At 43.9% G+C, this 18,560-nt stretch overlaps 1 protein-coding gene across 14 annotated transcripts in view; it reads right to left on the minus strand.

The window, feature by feature from the left end:
- Positions 1 to 18,542, minus strand: part of LOC138740245 (phosphatidylinositol-3-phosphate phosphatase MTMR1-like) — a 73,389-nt gene extending 54,847 nt beyond the window's left edge. For 5 of the 14 annotated variants that reach the window (XR_011342762.1, XM_069892585.1, XM_069892591.1 and 2 more), the window contains exons 1-8: positions 18,322 to 18,542; positions 11,943 to 12,048; positions 10,277 to 10,300; positions 8,888 to 8,950; positions 7,369 to 7,444; positions 5,808 to 5,902; positions 4,110 to 4,220; positions 2,518 to 2,619 (exon numbers count right to left, since the gene is read on the minus strand). Coding sequence is in view for 13 of the 14 variants with exons in the window: in XM_069892585.1 (XP_069748686.1) it covers positions 2,518 to 2,619; positions 4,110 to 4,220; positions 5,808 to 5,902; positions 7,369 to 7,444; positions 8,888 to 8,950; positions 10,277 to 10,300; positions 11,943 to 12,048; positions 18,322 to 18,416 (672 nt within the window). In the remaining variant the exon portion in view is untranslated. Of the gene's footprint in view, positions 1 to 2,517; positions 2,620 to 4,109; positions 4,221 to 4,980; positions 5,137 to 5,807; positions 5,903 to 7,368; positions 7,445 to 8,887; positions 8,951 to 10,276; positions 10,301 to 11,942; positions 12,049 to 18,321 lie in introns of those variants that run through there. The other 9 variants (XM_069892582.1, XM_069892592.1, XM_069892584.1 and 6 more) reach the window with 5 other exon arrangements.
- Between the last annotated feature and the right edge of the window lie 18 nt (positions 18,543 to 18,560).

An 18,560-nucleotide genomic window follows, 5' to 3' on the forward strand; every position in this document is an offset into this window, starting at 1 on the left:
TCTCGGTCCCCTCCGGGTGGTCTATAATATATCCCTACAAGTGTAACCTCTCCTTTCCCACTTCTCAGTTCCACCCAAATAGCCTCCGTGGATGTGCCCTCTAATCTATCCTTCCGAGGCACCGCTGTAATATTTTCCCTGACAAGCAATGGAACCCCACCTCCTCTTGCTCCTCCGACTCTATCACACCTAAAACAACGAAACCCAGAGATATTCAGTTGCCATTCACATCCCTCCTGCAACCAAGTCTCACTAATCGCTACCACATCATACTTCCAAGTATCAATCCACACCTTCAGCTCATCCACCTTTTTTACAATACTCCTGGCATTAAAATATATGAATTTCAGAGATTTCCCAATTTTTAATCCCTGTTTTCCCTCATCTTTAAGAACAACATTATTTACTTTTCCTGCCAATTGCCCTTCATCTTCTTCCAGAGCATTTCCCTTCTCTATCACCTGCCCATCCATATTCAAATACTTACTACAAACTTTCATTGTTTGCATTCTAACCTTCTCCTTACTGCTCTGTACTATTTTGTTCCCTCCCCCCAACCATTCTAGTTTAAAGGATCCTGAGTAGCCCTAGCAAATACCTCTGCCAGGATTCTGGTCCCCCTGGGATTTAAGTGTAACCCGTCCTTACTGTACAGGTCACATCTCCCCCAAAAAAGGTCCCAGTTATCCAGAAACTTAAAACCCTGCCCCTTACTCCACCCCTTCAGCCACGTGTTAATCCTCCACCTCATTCTATTTCTATTCACACTGTCACGTGGCACAGGGAGTAATCCAGAGATTACCCCCTTTGCGGTCCTTCTTTTTAACTCCCTACCTAACTGCCTGTACTCACTTTTTAGGACCTATTCTCTATTTCTCCCTATGTCATTGGTACCTACATGTACCACGACCTCTGGCTCCTGTCCCTCCCACTTTAGGATATCCGGGACACGAGCAGCAACATCCCGGACCCTGGCACCAGGGAGGCAAACCACCATCCGGTTCTCCTTGCTGCGTCCGCAGAATCCCCTATCCGTCCTCTTAACTATGGAGTCTCCTACCACAATTGCCCTCCTCTTCCTTTCCCTCCCTTTCTGAGTTTCATTTGCCAGCAAATGAAACGGGATGGCAGGCATGTGAGTGACGTTAAAAAAAAAAGGAAAAGAGCCAAGCGCTTGTGTGAGGCATACAGCAGGGGGGCGGGTGGTCAAAGGGGTCTAGTGCCCTTTGCGGTGAGTTTGGGGGGGGGCAGCGCAGCCCATTTGGAAAATTTTTGAAAATGTACACCAGTTTCACGCCATTAAAAAACTAGTCATTTTTTTTTAAAAGAGAGGACAGTATATTAGACAGACACTAACCATCTGTCCCCAGACTCCAAGCCCCTTCCAGGTCACCAGGTCATACCTGCTTGATCCATGCTCAAACCAGTGTCTGGTTCTCCTGACCCCATAACTAGCACCCAGCATCCCAAGCAGTGCCCCTGCCCAACGTGCATCCAATCCCCAAGTAGTACGACTTCCCTGAACCCAATCCCCCTACCCAATCTGTCCTCCATCCCCAGGCAGCACCCTTGTTCATCTATTACTAGAGGATTTTCTTCAGCTAACCTTAAAAGCAATGGTTTCTTTACACATGGTTTTCGAGACATGGGTAAAAACACAAGGAAGCACCGCTGGCATAAACAGCATGGCACTGCAACACACCGGAAACAGTGGGGGGGGGGGGGGTGGTGCAGGGTGCTTGAGGATGCGCGGCCACTGCTCTACTGTAGGAAATGTGGCAGCCAAAGTCAGCAGAGCAAAATCCTAACACTGCATGGAATGAGCAGCGAGAGTCAGTGTGGTAAGAGGGCACCGATAAAAGGTGGAGATGGATTTTAAAAATGCAGAAAATTCCATCCCCAGAAGGGGAGAGTGATCTCTGGGAGATCCACGCTATTGCAGCAGACAAAGACAAGGTGCTCAACAAAGCAAGCTATCATGAACAATTTATGAATTTAAAAAAAACATATCAGCTGTTCGATATTGACAGAACAACCTGTGATGGGTGTACTTCATCTGGTGAGTTCATCAGGTAGTCAATTAAGATCGTAATCTTCAGGACCAGTAAAAGAAATTTCTTCACCTAAAGGATAATGAATCTCGAGAATTCTATGCCTAAGAGAGTTGTGGATGCTCAGTTATTACATCTATGAAAGAGATGGTTAATTTTTAGATATTAAGGAAATCAGTCTTACTCAGTCACAAGTAAACACCATGGTTAAAGTAAAAACACAACGCTGGAGAAACTCAGCAGGTCAAACAGTGTCCTTAATAGAACAAAGATAAAAGATACATAATTTTCAGGCTTGAGCCCTTCATTAAAGTAGGGGCAAAATGTAGGCAGGGCCCTGAACAAAAACATCTTCAACTTTATATATTTTTATGATACTGCTTTGCCACATTTGAGTTATTACTTAAGCATTTCTATCATGAATTTCTGTGCAAGTTCAACACATCACAGAAACAAGAAAACTTACCAGGTTCTTTGAGACAGGAAAGGCGTACTGGGTGAGATTCTCAAATATCTCTAGTTTGCCATGATCTTCCTGCTTATACGCAAACCGTAGATTTCTCATATCCTGTTAAAAGAGTTAGACAACCTCACATTTAATCATTTCCAGTCACAAATTAAGAACAGAATGAAGGAGAATTTAAGTTCATGTAATTTAATAAATCTGGATTTTATCTTAGATAAAAAGAGACCGTTGAAACCCCCAGATTGGTATGAGATTAACCTGGTTCACACCTGTCTCTCAGGGAAGTAAATTTGCCATCAATACTTGGTGCAATAGTGCCCACCATTGTATGGAAGTGGTTCAGGGGCAAGTTTGTTTGTGGGTTTTTTTTTTATATATACACAGAGAGATGTGGGTGCCAAGAATGCTTTGTCAGGGACTGTAGTGGAGGCTGGAACAATAGGGGGATTTAAGAGACTCTTAATACAGGAAGGGTTTCAGTTTTTTTGGGTAGGTATATCAAGTTCGGCACAACATCATGGGTCAAAAGGCCTGAACTGTACTGCAATGCTCTGTGTTCATCTCCACAGTCTGAAACAATAAATGCTGCCATTGCATTTTACACTCTGCAGTGAACAAGTCGAAGGCCAGCTGCATCAAGATATGCCAAAGTACACAGTGGTGCAGTGGCGCAGGGGTTAATACTACTACCTCAGCTCCAGTACAGTGACCTGGCTTCAATGCTCAACTGCACATCTGCAGAGAAACTGTCACAGTCCTGAGACAGTGACAGTTTCCCCCATGTCTGAGTTGGTGGGTAAACTGGGCACCATAATTTATAGATGGACACTAGAGTCGGGTGGGGGGTGGAAATAAGATGGGTAAAAGTAGGATAAGTGTAACTGAATGCTAGGCGAAAAGTCTGCAGATGCTGGCATCCAAAGGAGAAATCAATCTGCAGGAGGAATTCAGCAGGTCACCCAGCATCCATAGGGAGAAATGGATAATGGACGTTGAGCTGAAACCCTCCTTCAGGTATGATAAAGAAGGAAGACATGCAGTATTTGGGGTGGGGGGGGGGGTCAGTAGGTGATAGATGGGCTGGATTCTGTATCCTGCCTGTGGATAACAGGTAGGTGGAGCATGTGGAGTAGAGGGCAAAGACGGGCAGTAAAATGATAGGTGGAAGCAGACAAAGTGGGGAATGGGGAAGGGAAGTACAAAAGAGAAACAAAACTACAGCAGACACTGAAATCTTGAGTAAACAAATGAAGAGATGGAGGGATTCAGCAGGTCACCCAGCATCCACAGAGAGAAACTGGCAATCAACGTTTTGGGATTCTATGGAACACGATAAAGGATCCTGGCCTGAAACGATGACTGCCATTTCTCTTCTTGGATGTTGCCTGATCTGCTGAGTTCCTCCAGCTTCTTTGGACATGATATTTAAAAAAAGGTGGGGCCTGGATGGGGAGGTGAGGATAGAAAAGGCTGCTGAACTACCCACTCCCACTGTTCCCAGCAGACCATCTTCCCTCCTTCACAAGGTTCCGCACATCTCCTTCCTTTGGCAGCTGGGACTGAACAGTCAGGAGGCCGAATGGAAACGTTACCTTGCACACAATCTCCAGGCCACTGGAACTTGCTCCGTGCCCTTGAACACCAGCAATTTTCTCAACACGGCTCACAACCCCAAGTGGAACATCAAGTGTAAAAGGGGGATCCTGAAGCAAAATAACAAATTTGTGAAGATGATCAGTAACTAACAGAAACACAGCCCTGAATTGTATTTCTATTATACGCAGAAACCACATGTCCCTGTATCCCACCACATTCTCTTCCCTCACACCAAGCTCTCTTTACCCCTCAGTGATAAAAGATTGGTCGTGTACATGCTGTAGGTTACTGTACCTTCCACATGATCAAAACAGCTGGCTTGTGCTTCCTGCCTTAACCTTATTAGAGTTGAGACAAAATTTGCCTCAGACCCATATTCAGAATGAAAGCTAGAAGGTACGAGCATTAAAGGAGCACCTTAAAGTAGGATGGAGAGGTTTGAGAAAAGGCATTTCAGAACTTAGGGGCTAGGGAGCTGCAGGTAGAGCTGACAATGGGAATGAGAAGCACAGATGTACTGATGTTATGGAATCCCTTGCCCAGGAGCACCAAAGCAACTGCATATTGATACAGGGATCTCAGCTGACAGAGGTGGCCATGCAGCAAAACACTGAAGCACCAATGCTGATGTATAAGTGCATTCATGGAACAACGAGGCAGGTGTATGCAAATACGGATGGATTGCTGATGCACAGGACTATGGTACAGCAATGTGCTGGGGTGCCAGTGCAAAGGATCCTGATTCATGGAAAAGCAAAAACAATGGAACAATGGTGCATGGCAATATTCAAGCAAATGAAGCAGTACCAATGTATGATTCCCTTCCAACAAAAGAACTCGAGTCTCAAAGGAACAGAGAAAACTTGCCTTGCCAGCACTGTTGATCATCATTGCTAGGTGCACAACCATCAATCCCTGGCTAATGCTCTCAAGTCGTGAAGATAAAGACAACAGCAAGTTTTTTGTCAGCCTAGTTCACTGAATGAAATTTGCAGATGCATAACTTGCTTTTATAATCAGAGACAATCCTAAATCCATATCTGTTCGAAATTTAGCTGTGCAGTTGATAAAAACATTAAATATAAAAATCACATAATTATGAGTTTTATAACCAAATATATTAAAACCCGCAGTATCCAGGACCTATGGGGATTGGTAGATGTCAGATAAGTTAATTTGCTGGTTGCTTGAGATTGCTTGTTAAATGGTTTGTTGAACTGACCACTAGACCACAGTGGTTAGAGCACAGTTCTTGTAAACCAGGGCTCAAGAGTTGGTTCCTCAGAGGCCTCATTTCTGTGAGGGGCGCTGTAAAAGTGGTAACTCTCTGTATTCCTTATGGTTGACAAAGTTAAAAGAATTTCATGTATGTTACATTCTAAATGTAGTGTTAAGTGACAATAATGGAACCTTTACATTTAGGGGCTTCTCTATTTTTCCATATTTACTGCATTTTTTTTGCCAGTGCTTGAGGATTTTACTGTATATACAGGAAATTTCATTGCCTAGAAATCCTGGATGTTACTACCCATTCCTTCACTGCATGGTCTACAATAGTGCAGGGGAGACTCACTCCATCTCAGACGGAGCACTGCAACCAATGCTGTCCACATCCTTCAAAGAAATAAAATCACAAAGGCCCAGCCTGGCACTTGATTTCAGGAATCCATTATGGTCTAAGGACTTAGACCTACCCGCTCCACACTTTTGAAATACAGTTTGTAGTCAGTCAAAGTAAGCGTCCCACTGATGGCTCCAATGAAAGGACAAATGTATGTGACGTCTTTAGCTATGGAAAAATGCACAGATTTCAGAATTCAATCTTCCAAATTTATTCCTCTTGAAGCAGCTTGCATAACACGGCAAATAAAGGAAATAAACTCCTTAACCATTGCTACGCTGCTCATCATGTGCAAAACACAAGATAGGATGGGGGAATACAAGGAACTGAAACAGAGAGCGTAAAAGAGGTGCAGCTGGGTTCGGTCCTGACCACCAATGCTCTCTGTGAGGAAATTGCACATTCTCTCTGGAACCCAGTGGATTTCCTCTCGGCATTCCAGTTTCCAAAGAGATGTTCTGGTAAGTTAATCGGTCGTAGAATTGCTGGGAAGAATAGATTACAGTGGAAATTAGTGGGGAAATGGGATTCCTTTGTGAGCCAGCATGGTCTTGGAAGGCTAAATGGCTTCCTTTCACATCAGAAGAAAATACAGAAAGGCTTTTACAGGGAAATGAGAATGATCACTTGGTAAAGATAGAAAATTTTCATTAGACTTTGAAGATGAGGGAGAGAGTTCACAAAGACACAATGCTTGGCATCACAGAGGAACAAGCTAGAGTCACCCCTTAGTGCAATATCAGGAAACAGTGGATGTCAAAAGATATGTAGAGGGCAATAGGGAAGACAAGAAATCAGGAGTCACAAATTACAGTGTGTGTGAACGTAAGGATGATCGTTCAATCCCTGGAAAACCTTAAACACGTCATGAGTGCCTTTACCCCAAATCCAAAACAAGAAAGGCAATTCAGCTTTTAAAGCCTGATTTCCCATCCAATTCGATCACTGATCTTTATATTTATTCCTGCCTTTATTCAAAATTCTTTGCCTTCCTTAAAAGTAACTATTAGTTTGAAAAATAGGATAGTGGGGTTAGCAGAGCTGGGAAAGGTGGGCCTTGTTCTTGGCACCAGTCATATCTACATGAGGCCTCATTATACGATGAATTTCACAACAATGAAAAATCATTTCCATTATTGCAGTGCTATAACAAATAAGAAAATGCCATTTTACAATGGGTGTATTTTATAATGAATTGTGTATTTAAAAGACCATTTTCAAATCAAGACAGATGCAGAGAATCTTTTAAAGTACACAATGACCTCATAGTCACCTTATTTGGTGGTTTGAAATTTTTAAATTTAAATTTAGATATACAGCATGGTTACAGACTATTCCAGCCCACAAGCCATGTTACCAAAATACCCCAATTAACCTACAACCACCCTAAGTTGAAAGGTGAGAGGAAACCGGAGGGCCCAGAGGAGAATGTAAACAAATTCTTTAAAGCAAGTGTGGGACTCAAACTGGGCCACTGGTGCTGTAATATCGTTGCACTAACCGTGCCGCCTCAATTGGTGGCTTTAAAATTGGTCATTTCTTTCTGTAGCAGCTAATAACAATTATTATCATATGGTTTTAGAAAAAGTGAGTTAAAATGTGATAAAACTTAAGAACAAGAGTGCAACACTTACCAATTGCTTTGATAGCTTCCCCTGGAAAGAGTGGAGCCTCTTCCATTTGAGCCAGCTTATTTCCATCCCTGAGGACCTGATGATCAATCAAACCCAGTTCAAGGCACAGCCCACCCATTCATTTCATCTTGACCATTTCTTCTCTGATGTCTCTTTTTGACCTAACGTAGCAAGCCCACTATTATTAACAATCTCCAGGCAATCAAACCTGCCCAGCTCCCTCCTGAAAATTTCAACTCTATTTGATGAGTTTTAAATTAAATTGTGCTAGGCCTTCATCTGTAACTGGACAAGGCAGCTTTATGGGAACGCCCTGATCAAGAAACATACTCCATTCCTTCATTATTGTTGGATCTAAATTCTGGAATTCCCTGCTCAATAGCACTTTGAGTGATTCCTTTGACCTCCATCTCAAATGCTGATTTTGCTCGTGATGCCTGGATATTTAAAAATAATTAAGAGGATGAAACAAGCAGTTGGTTTGAAGTTATCAAAAACTAAAACTGGTCAAATCAGTATTCTGTCTTAGCATTCTCCTGGGAGTGCAAAGTGATCGGTAGATTTTCTTGGGCTTTACTGTCCTGTTCACACCCATCACAAAAATGTTTCTGAACCACAAGAATTGGCTTTGAACTTGTTTATCATATTTACCCATGACAGTGTTAAGGAGCAAATCTAATCTCTCTTGACAGTTCACTGACAGACTGTAGTTAACATTCCTGATGATTAACCTTGTTATCCTAATGAGGAAGGGACTGCGATGCCTTCAGTGGATAAGGTCCAAAGTACGAAGACTGCATGAATTTAAATTTTGCCTGCAGACATTTATCATGACTGGATTAAGCTCAGCATGCTATTGCCATGAATATAGATAAACAGATGATACCTCCATGGAACTTTAACTGAGCTGATTTTCCAATACCATGTTGCATTAGAACAAGTCTGAGTTACCTGAAATGAATTGTTTTATATTTGCATTCCATTTCACAAACACACACAAAATGCATTGTTAGGAGGCATTGCATGGTTAACAATCTGTCTTAGTGACATTGTGGAACACAGCTAATCTGGACACAGAGATCTGAAGGGGAGGTTGCTTTTTAAAGAGAATTATTGCAGATTAGGACACAGACTGGAGTATATTTTTTTAATCAAATTCAAACAAAGCGTAATTGTGTTTTTTTTTATTTTGTAATCGAGAATTGAATGCCAATCAATCGAAAGGGATTGTAATGCACAGAATACAGTGAATGGCAAATTGTGAAGAGCTGTGTCTGGCTTCAGATTAGCATGTCCCATTGAAAGCAGAAAGAAGAGAGAAGCATGCAACGCAAACCCATTACTTCGATCTGAAACAAGAGCGGTTTGCTTCCATGGCCTTTTTGTTTTGTGTGGTGATAAAACAATCGATCAGCATGCAACTCATTCATTAGTAAGTGCTGGTAACTGAAGTCTGAAATCTCAGCTACCAAAGGGAATAAAACATGGCACATTTCGAATAAAGAGAATCATCACTTGCCAAGGGGAGTACACCCAGGTCAGGGTCAGGGTGACATGACCCATTGCGTCCGTCCTGATTCTCCTGTACATCAGGGTCAGTAATAAAGGGAACGGAGGGTGGGATGGGGGGAGGGGATGGGGGGGGGGGGGGAACCATGCACAAGGTGAGAGGCAATGTAAGTTACACTTTATCACCATGCAACACTACACTACAGGGAGGGGCAAGCTCACACCACAAAGTTGGGTTTTGTTTTCAACCTCTTGACGTGCAGAGGTTTTCTTAGAAATAGATTTCAATTTAAAACAATAAAAAAATATACAAATGCAGTTGACATCCTCTATAACTTTGCTGTATTTCAACCTGAAATTGTTTCCTTCATTATCATGGTGGTCCAGGTTTGCTGAATCCTCAAGGCTGCAAGGCAAGCTGATAGGGTGTTAAAGAAGGCACAAGGTGTGCTGACTTTCATTAGTCAAGGGATTGAGTTCAAGAGCATGAGGTATGTTGCAGCTCTCTAAACTCTGGTTAGACCACACTTGCAGTCTTACATTCAGTTCTGGTCACCTCATTATAGGAAGGATGCAACTGCTTTGGAGAGAACCCAGATGAGATTTATCAGCATGTTGCCTGGATTGGAAAGCATGTTGTATGAGCCACAGTTGACTGAACCAGGCTTTTCTCTTTGGAAGATAAAGGATGTGAGATATTCAAGATTATGAGGGGCAGATAGGGTACGCAGCCAGCATCTTTTCTCCAGGGCGATAGTAGCAAATACCAGAGCACATCCGTTTAAGGCGAGTGGAGAAAAGTTCAGGGGAGATGTCAGAGGCATTTTCTTTTTAAACGCAGGGAATGGTGGGTGCCTGGAATGGATTGCCGGGGAGGTGCTGGGGGCTGGTACATAGATAAGCACATGGATGTAAGAAAAATCGAGGGTTATAGGTGTGACATAGGGGAAAATTAGATTGTTGTGGAGTAGGTTTATAACAGTCAGCTGAAGAGCAGGTATTGTAATCCTCTCACTTTGACCAGGCTTTAAAGGAAAGGGATTTTTTTGTTGGAATGCACTTAGGAGGATCATGAAAAGAACTATTTAAGAATTTGATTGAAGATGATGTATGTTTGTATGGTGCACTTGGTTACATTCTGACACTTGGAAAAGGGTCATCACATGAAAACACATACCATCTCTGCCTAGACAGCAGTCACACATGTCATATGGAAGTTTTGTGCAAATCAATTCAAAAAACAACCATGTTAAAAGGCCATTAAAGCATAAAGAATAACTATATTCATACTGCAAATAAGAAACAAGGAGCCAAACACACTGCAAGTTTTGCATTGGAATATAAGAGACAAACAGGAAAGATACAAGCCTGCTATGCTACTGATTCGTTTTATTCTTACCCTTAGATCAGGTCTCCTGAAAACCTGTTATTTAAAATACATCAGGAAGAAATCAATAAAAGATGTTGGATACACTTGTAGCCAAATTCTATTCATCCCAGTGGCCAGCACTGGAAATAACATAATATGACCTATTGTAAAGATAGCCATAATTCTACTGCATTCACGTTGTGCTTATATGTAAATCTACAAGACCACAGAGTGGCCACACTTCACATGCAAGAAACCCTGCTGTGCACTGAGAGGACAGGTTTCTCTGCAGTATTTATTCAAAGCAGGCAATAGACATCCTGCTGCTCCAACAAGGCCGGGACTCTAAAAACACAGCAAGTGGGAGAGGCAGGAAGCAACCTGCTGCTTGCAATCCCCGTGGCACCGAGTTCCCAACTTTGAACACCAGACACATGAGAGAAAATTATGGAGAGACTCTCCTACCTCTGACGTTTGGCCTCCAGTTCCAAATGCTCACACACCAGAGACTCAGCTGGACACCTAAACCAGAGTGAAGTAACATTCCCTACTCCCCTCACATAATGCAGACAGACATCTCTAATCATCTGTGCTAAATACACACAAACATAACTGCCCTTGGTTGTTCCCAGCACCTGTACATTCAGCTCCATCGATCTCAGATTAAATGAGAGTGCAATGGCTGTAAAATCTCACACATGTGCTTGCAACAGATGACCATGAAAAATTTTAGCCCAGCATTCCACTTGGTCAAGAAGAGCAAGGGCGATGTGGAGATGAGGCACAGGGTGAGGTCCATTTATTCTCAAATAGTTACCGATAGACTTGGGGGGGAGGGGGGGAAGAGAGAGCGAGAGAGAGCGAGAGAGAGCGAGAGAGAGCGAGAGAGAGCGAGAGAGAGCGAGAGAGAGCGAGAGAGAGCGAGAGAGAGCGAGAGAGAGCGAGAGAGAGCGAGAGAGAGCGAGAGAGAGCGAGAGAGAGCGAGAGAGAGCGAGAGAGAGCGAGAGAGAGCGAGAGAGAGCGAGAGAGAGCGAGAGAGAGCGAGAGAGAGCGAGAGAGAGCGAGAGAGAGCGAGAGAGAGCGAGAGAGAGCGAGAGAGAGCGAGAGAGAGCGAGAGAGAGCGAGAGAGAGCGAGAGAGAGCGAGAGAGAGCGAGAGAGAGCGAGAGAGAGCGAGAGAGAGCGAGAGAGAGCGAGAGAGAGCGAGAGAGAGCGAGAGAGAGCGAGAGAGAGCGAGAGAGAGCGAGAGAGAGCGAGAGAGAGCGAGAGAGAGCGAGAGAGAGCGAGAGAGAGCGAGAGAGAGCGAGAGAGAGCGAGAGAGAGCGAGAGAGAGCGAGAGAGAGCGAGAGAGAGCGAGAGAGAGCGAGAGAGAGCGAGAGAGAGCGAGAGAGAGCGAGAGAGAGCGAGAGAGAGCGAGAGAGAGCGAGAGAGAGCGAGAGAGAGCGAGAGAGAGCGAGAGAGAGCGAGAGAGAGCGAGAGAGAGCGAGAGAGAGCGAGAGAGAGCGAGAGAGAGCGAGAGAGAGCGAGAGAGAGCGAGAGAGAGCGAGAGAGAGCGAGAGAGAGCGAGAGAGAGCGAGAGAGAGCGAGAGAGAGCGAGAGAGAGCGAGAGAGAGCGAGAGAGAGCGAGAGAATGTCTCAGTAACGAAGCTGGGAACTCTGAAGAGAAAGAAGTCACGAATTTAAAATAATAACACTCACCCGATAATCCTTGGAGATGGCATCGGACACTGCAGTAGCTGAATGCTGGGTTGAGATAGTAGCAGCTATAAGCTGTTTACACCATTCAACATGAGACCCTGCAGGGCTGGATAAACAGGAAGTAGGGTCAGGCTAAATTAACAACCAGCACTCAGTTCCTGCTCATTGTCCACACACCACTGTCAATGCACTATCTGCAATGTTCAAGTTTATTTATCATCTGATTGGACAAGTACAACCCAACAAAACAGTATACTCAGGTTCCTGGTGCAACACAATGCAAACACACATACAGATCAGAATGTATTGCCATGAACAAGTAATGAAATTCAGTATTTTGTGGCACGAAAAGTAAGACAGTATTTTTCATTCATTGATTAATCAGGAATCTGATGGCAGCAGGGAAGAAGCTGTCCTTGTGCCACTGAGTGTTCATCTTTAGGCTCCTGTACCTTTTCCCCGATGGTAGCAGAGTGAAGAGGGCATGGCCTGGGTGGTGGGGGTCTGCGAGGATAGAGGCTGCTTTTTTTTTTTAAAGACACCGCTTCATGTAGATGTCCTCAATGGAGTGAAGTCTGGTGCAGGCCGAGCTAACGACCCTCTGGAGTTCAATCTTGTCCTGAGAGTTGGCTTCTCCATACCAGGTGACAAACGATAAATATGCACAGTAGCACAGTACATACATAAATAAATATTATAATTAAATAAATAGTTGAGTCACAGAGGGCTTGCATCAGTCATTTAGCATTCTCACTACCAGTGGGAAGAAACAGTTTCTCAGCCTGGTGGTTCTGGCTCTGATGCTCCTGTACCGCATTCTTGACAGGAGAAACTAAAAGATACGGGGTGCCTACAGATCATCAGTGATGGTATATCCCATCAGTATAAAAAGGGAGATAATAAATTCAAATTCTTTACCAAGAGAGTGGTAACTTTTTTGTAATTCTCTTCCCGAGGCTGTGGAGACTCAACACCGCATATATTCAAGGGAATTATAGATTTCCATATGTTAAGAGAATGAGACAAATAGTTATTAGAGGAAGGTGGCCCTGAAAGTGTGCTGACCAGCTTCATGGTCTGGTATGGGGTCACTGAGGGTAAAGCCCTCCAAAAGGCAGTGGACACAGCCCAAGGCATCACAGGCAAAACCTTCTCCACTATTGAGAACATCTACAGGGGACACTGCCATCCAAGAGCAGCAGCAATCATCAAAGATCCACAACACCCAGCCATACTGATCTCGCTGCTGCCATCAGGAAAGAGTTATCGGCGCCACAAGTCTCGCACCACCAGGTTTAGGAACAGCTGCTACCCCTCCACCATCAGACTCAACAATAAACTCAATCAGGAGTTCATTTAAGGACTCTTATGGACTTTATTGATTTTTAAAAATTCTTTCTGAATTGCAGACAGTTTGTTTACATGTGTATGTTGTGCAGTTTTTTTTTTTGCACGGCCAATAGTGGAAAAAGAATCTCAGGGTTGTTTGTGATGTCATGTATGCACTGACAATAAATCTGAAATCTGCTATCAGGAACAGACAGGCCGATTTAACTGAATGGCAGTGCATGCACAGGGGAGTGAATAACGTACACCTGCTAATCTTTTTTTTTAAGTTAAAGCTCCAGAGAAAGTTCCAAGGTACAATGTACACAGCGAAAGTGCATGTCACATTTCTGCTGCATTGCGTGTGACTGGGGAGGGGACACCACTGGAGAGCGACAAATGAAACCTGTCTACACTGTGAAGCGCTGTACCAAAGACAATGCTGTGAATTCCAGTAGGCTGTTGAGCAGAGCTAAACTACCCACTTAACCTGAAGACATATAGGAGACTGCAGACACTGCCATCTGAAGCTAAACACAATCCGCTGGAGGAACTCAGTGGGACAAGCAGCATCAAGTGCAGAAAAATGGCCAGTTATTGAGACAAAAATTGATGCTGTTGGACTAGCTGAGTTCCTCCAGCAGATTGTGTTTAAGTACCCACTTAACCTGGTCAACCTGTCCAGCACATAATGCTGGGATAACGGAAGTGAATTTCAAGGCACTAATGTTGAGAAGCAGACATCAGCTGCAGGACTGCCCACTTGCAGAAGGAAACTTGCAAAGATTAATGCAGTTAACAGAGAGAATTAACAACCAAGCTCTTGCTGACGTTGGCCTATTGATCTATGTGCAGTGATAAAGTGCTACACCAGAAGTCAGAGACAGAATGTTGCATCTTGGGTACATTCAAGATGAATGCCTCTACGTGAACTCTGGCGTGTGTATGTTCTCTCCTTCGTGTTGTTTGCTTTAGTTAATAAATCTAGTTGTTTTAAAAAGAACCCTAGTTTCTTTATTGTAATAAAAGAAACATCAGACTTGATGGGTGAATCGACGGACAAGGAGTCATGGTCTTAAAATTAGTTGTCCAATTAGAACAGAGGAAGAACTTCTTTAGTCAGAGGGTTGTGGATCTGTGGAACTCACTGCCACACAAAGCAGTGGAGACCAGATCACTGGGAGTATTTAAACAGGAAATGGATAAGAACCTCATTAGTAAGGGCATCAAGGGATATGGGGAAAGGATGGAAACTGGAACTGTGAGCATCATTCAGCTTAGTCACAAAACAGACTCCGATGGGCCTTAAAGGCCTGCTTCTGCTCCCCAAATGTCACAGTTCAACACAGAGACGTCCAGGTGCCTCCAATACAGCAATGCACTTCTTCCAGTTAAACAAAAACAAATAAAACAATTTTACGAGGACAGTTCGTCAAAGAATTGCAACAACTATTTAAAAGTGGATCAATAAAATTGCTGGAGAGACTCAGCAAGTCCTGCAGCATTCAAAGGAGGGAAAGACAGATGACCAACATTTCGGACCTGAGCCCTTTGTCTAGGACAGCAGTCTGCAACCCACGGCTCCAGACCCACATGTGGCTCTTTCATCTCTCTGCTGTGGCTCCGTGGCTTTGAAAAAATAATGCAGATACAGTAAATGGCCATTTTATTTAAATTATTTTTTATTTAGCTAGTTTTATCAATGTAATAATTATGATTTTGGAGATTAAGGTGATCTTGTAACATTAAAATAAAACAATGTAATATTTTGTCGATCAAAATTCAAGTCACGGCACTGTAGTGATTGATACCACTGTATGCATCACCTGTCACCGCTCAGCAAGTGACTAGTTTTGAACTTCCGACCCCCGGAAAGCTAACCAAGGATTAATTTAAAGAAAAGTTTCTGATGAAAACAGAACATTTAATGCTTCATGGACAGATTCATTTGCTTTCACTGCTGACAAAGCTGGTTTACCTGTCTGCTTAATATGTGGCAAGAAATTAGCAAAACAACCAAAAAAAATCAGATGTTGAAAGACATGTCCAGAAAAAAGCCACAGCTTTTGCTGAAAAATACCCATCTGGAGATTAAAGAAAAAGAGCAGTTTTGGAAATGCTGAGGAAAGCTAAGCAGAGTAAAAATACTTTGAAGTGGTGGATGAAATCTACAAATTCAAGTACTTCTGCTCGTTTTGTGGCAACTCAGGAGATCGCCAAGCACGGGAAGATGGGGAATATATAAAAAAATTGTTTATCAAGATATCAGAACATCTATTCAAAAACAAGAGTGAAATTGTTCAGAAAAATCAGAGATATGCCACTCTCTGCAAAGACTGTCAAGGACAGGACCATAAAAATGGCAGCAAATATCACCACCCATTTGGTGTCAGTGGCTACTGATGGGGCACCGAGTAGGACAGGAGCACAGAAGGGGTTTGTGACTTTACTTCAGAAGTCGCTAGATAGAAAAATGCTGACATTTCACTGCACTCTGCATCAAGAGGCATTGTAACAACAAAGTCCGGAGACGGTCCAAAGGGGAGGTGCTGAAGTGGTCCGGTGTCTGGAGCTTGTAAAAACTTTCCTGGAAAGCAAAGGGCTCACCTTTCTGGAGCAAAAACAGCCAGATGGGCTGGAAAAGCTGCACTTCATGGTGGATATGACAGTGCACCTTAACATGCTGAACAAAAGTCTTCAGAGGAAAGGGGGCACAGCCCTGCAGAGGCTGGAGGAGGTTTTGGCGTTTGAGTGAAAGATGACAGTGTTTGCTAGAGATGTACAGAGAGGTACACTGTCTCACTTCCCCTCTTTGAGAGGGTTCAGCACACAATCAGATCAATTACAAACATTTACAGTGTGCAATCATTGCAATGCAAACTGCATTTGGGGAAAGATTCTGTGAGTTCGAAAAAAAAACACTTTGTCCTTCCCTGTCACTCCCCTAAACATCGATTTATCCCCGTTGAATATGACTGCATTTACAGATACAAGTCAACCGATCTGGAGATCGAAATGGCCGATATAGCTGATAAAGACTTATGGGTGTCTAAGTTCAGAAGCTTGACGGGTGATCTTGAAGATGTTGCTCATCAGAAAGCCATTCTTGCTCAGAAGCACAAATGGAGTGAAATTGAAAACCTCCCCAAACCAGACAAACTTGTGTTTGAAACATGGAAATCAATTCCCGACCCTTATATGAACATGAAAAAATATGCATTCAGCGTCCTGTCGACCTTTGGATCCACATACTTATGCGAGCAGGTTTTCTCCAGCATGAACTCCATAAAAAGCAAACATTGTACACGCCTCACGGATGACAGCATGCAATCCTACGTGAAGATCAAAGTGACGTCTTTGATACGAGCAGAAGTCACATTAACCAGGTGAAAGAAATCATTTAATAAGTTATTATTTTGCAAATATATATTTTTATATTAGACCCTGAACTGGTGTAGTTGTGTTTTATATTTAGGTTGGCAGTTGATGCTGCAGCTTCATGACTGAGGAAATCAATGATGGTGGTAACCTTCAGAATAAAATACAAACTGGTTTTTTTTGTTTGCTCTTTTTAATTAAAGTGAATATTTCTTTTTTTTTAATTCCACAAATAAGGGATGGACTCAAAAAGGCCCGCATTGTGTATTTTATTTGAAACTTGTATGTGCCAGTGTCTTTTTTTTTTAAAAAGTTCATAAAGGTAACAAATTATAGTCCTTATATACATAGCATAAGTGTAATGAAACTATATATGCGGCGTTTTCTTCATTTTTGTGATCAAACTGGTTTTGCAGCTCCAGATGAGTTTTATTTGGTGGAAACAGGCCCAAATGGCTCTTTTAATGCTGAAGGTTGCCGACCCCTGGTCTAGGACTTGTGTTCTCATGCACTCACCCAAGGCTCATACCTTGAATATCACTTTCCAAGTCTTGGCAATTTATATAGATTCTAAAACATTTTGAGAGTCTGCCTCCATCAACTCCACCCCTCCCCCAAGGCAGGGTGTTCCAGATTCCAACCCACCCACTGGAGGGAGAAAATTCTTTAGATCCTCACTAAATCTCCTATCCCTCATCTTCCAGCACCTTATTTTAGATAGCTCAGGTAAGAAGAAAAACATTCTAGTCTATCCTGCCCCTAAGTCTCATAATTTGCATAGTTCAATCCGCTCCAGGTTCAGTCTCCTATTTTCCAACGAAAACAAATCTAGTGGATGATGTCTCTCCAACTGGAACATAATCTCCAGGTTACAAAATCACTGCATGGAGTTGTAATGCAACTGATTGCACTCCCAGAGGAGAGAAAAGTACCAACACGCTTTTAATAGCTTACAATCAATGGTCAGTAGACACAATAGTCCTCAGGTGAATCCGAGGTAAACCGAGGGTTTATATTGGGGGAGGTGAGGGTGGAGCCCTTCAGTTCACTGCTGGAGGGAAACACAAAATTCTTCAAATGCTGTGATTGTAGTAACTCAGCCAGTCTCACAGCAACCATAGGTCAAGATAAATAACTAGTAGCCCCTTTTCCACTGGACCCTGTCCTGATCAATTCCTGGGACAGGGTCCAATGAAGAAGTGAGGCCGGGGATTGATTCCTGCTGATAAAAGCAGGGGAAGAGGGAGAGCAGAGAGCCACCTGTTTCCAGTTGAAGGTCGAGTCTCCGATCCCCGGGATCCGTGGAAAGGGGCTTCTTCCCTTCTTTTTCCAGCTGTTCTGCGTTTTTACAACCAAATCCAGGCTTTTGCTCTGTTCCGTCTCCATCACTCTTCACACCTGGGAAAAGCAGCTGGGTTCCTCCACTCGTCCTCACTCCTCGGCGAACTGGAAATTACCTGCACGGGAAGCAGCTCGAATGCACGCAGCCGCGGTGCTCACCTGGCCGCCCCAATGCAGCAGCAGATCGGCCCCGCTGCAACTGGAGACCCCGGGGGTGTGCGCCGTGCGGCCCGGCCTCTGATCACCCAGCCCCGACCCTGCCGCCGCTCGAGCCCCCGAGCTGCAGCGCTCCCAGCCGGGCCGGGCCCGGGCAGCCCGACCCTCCTGCCCTTACCTATCTTGGGAATCCACACTCCCCTGGCCGGAGCCCGGCGCCAAACGCGGCGGCTTCTTGGTGACCAAACTCTCGGAACTGACCAAGTGCTCCATCGGCGCCGGATTTTGTTGGGCCCTGCCTCAGACTTTCCTGCCCAGGCCCGGCTCGGCCCCGCCCCTTCCTGTGGTGGAGGTGGGGTCAACCTGTCGGTCAACGTGAGTGACATGTGCCCGTCACCTTGTCGGGGTGACAATGGG

The sequence above is a fragment of the Narcine bancroftii genome, chromosome 8 (genome assembly GCF_036971445.1).
Source record: "Narcine bancroftii isolate sNarBan1 chromosome 8, sNarBan1.hap1, whole genome shotgun sequence".
Classification (NCBI taxonomy): Eukaryota; Metazoa; Chordata; class Chondrichthyes; order Torpediniformes; family Narcinidae; genus Narcine; species Narcine bancroftii.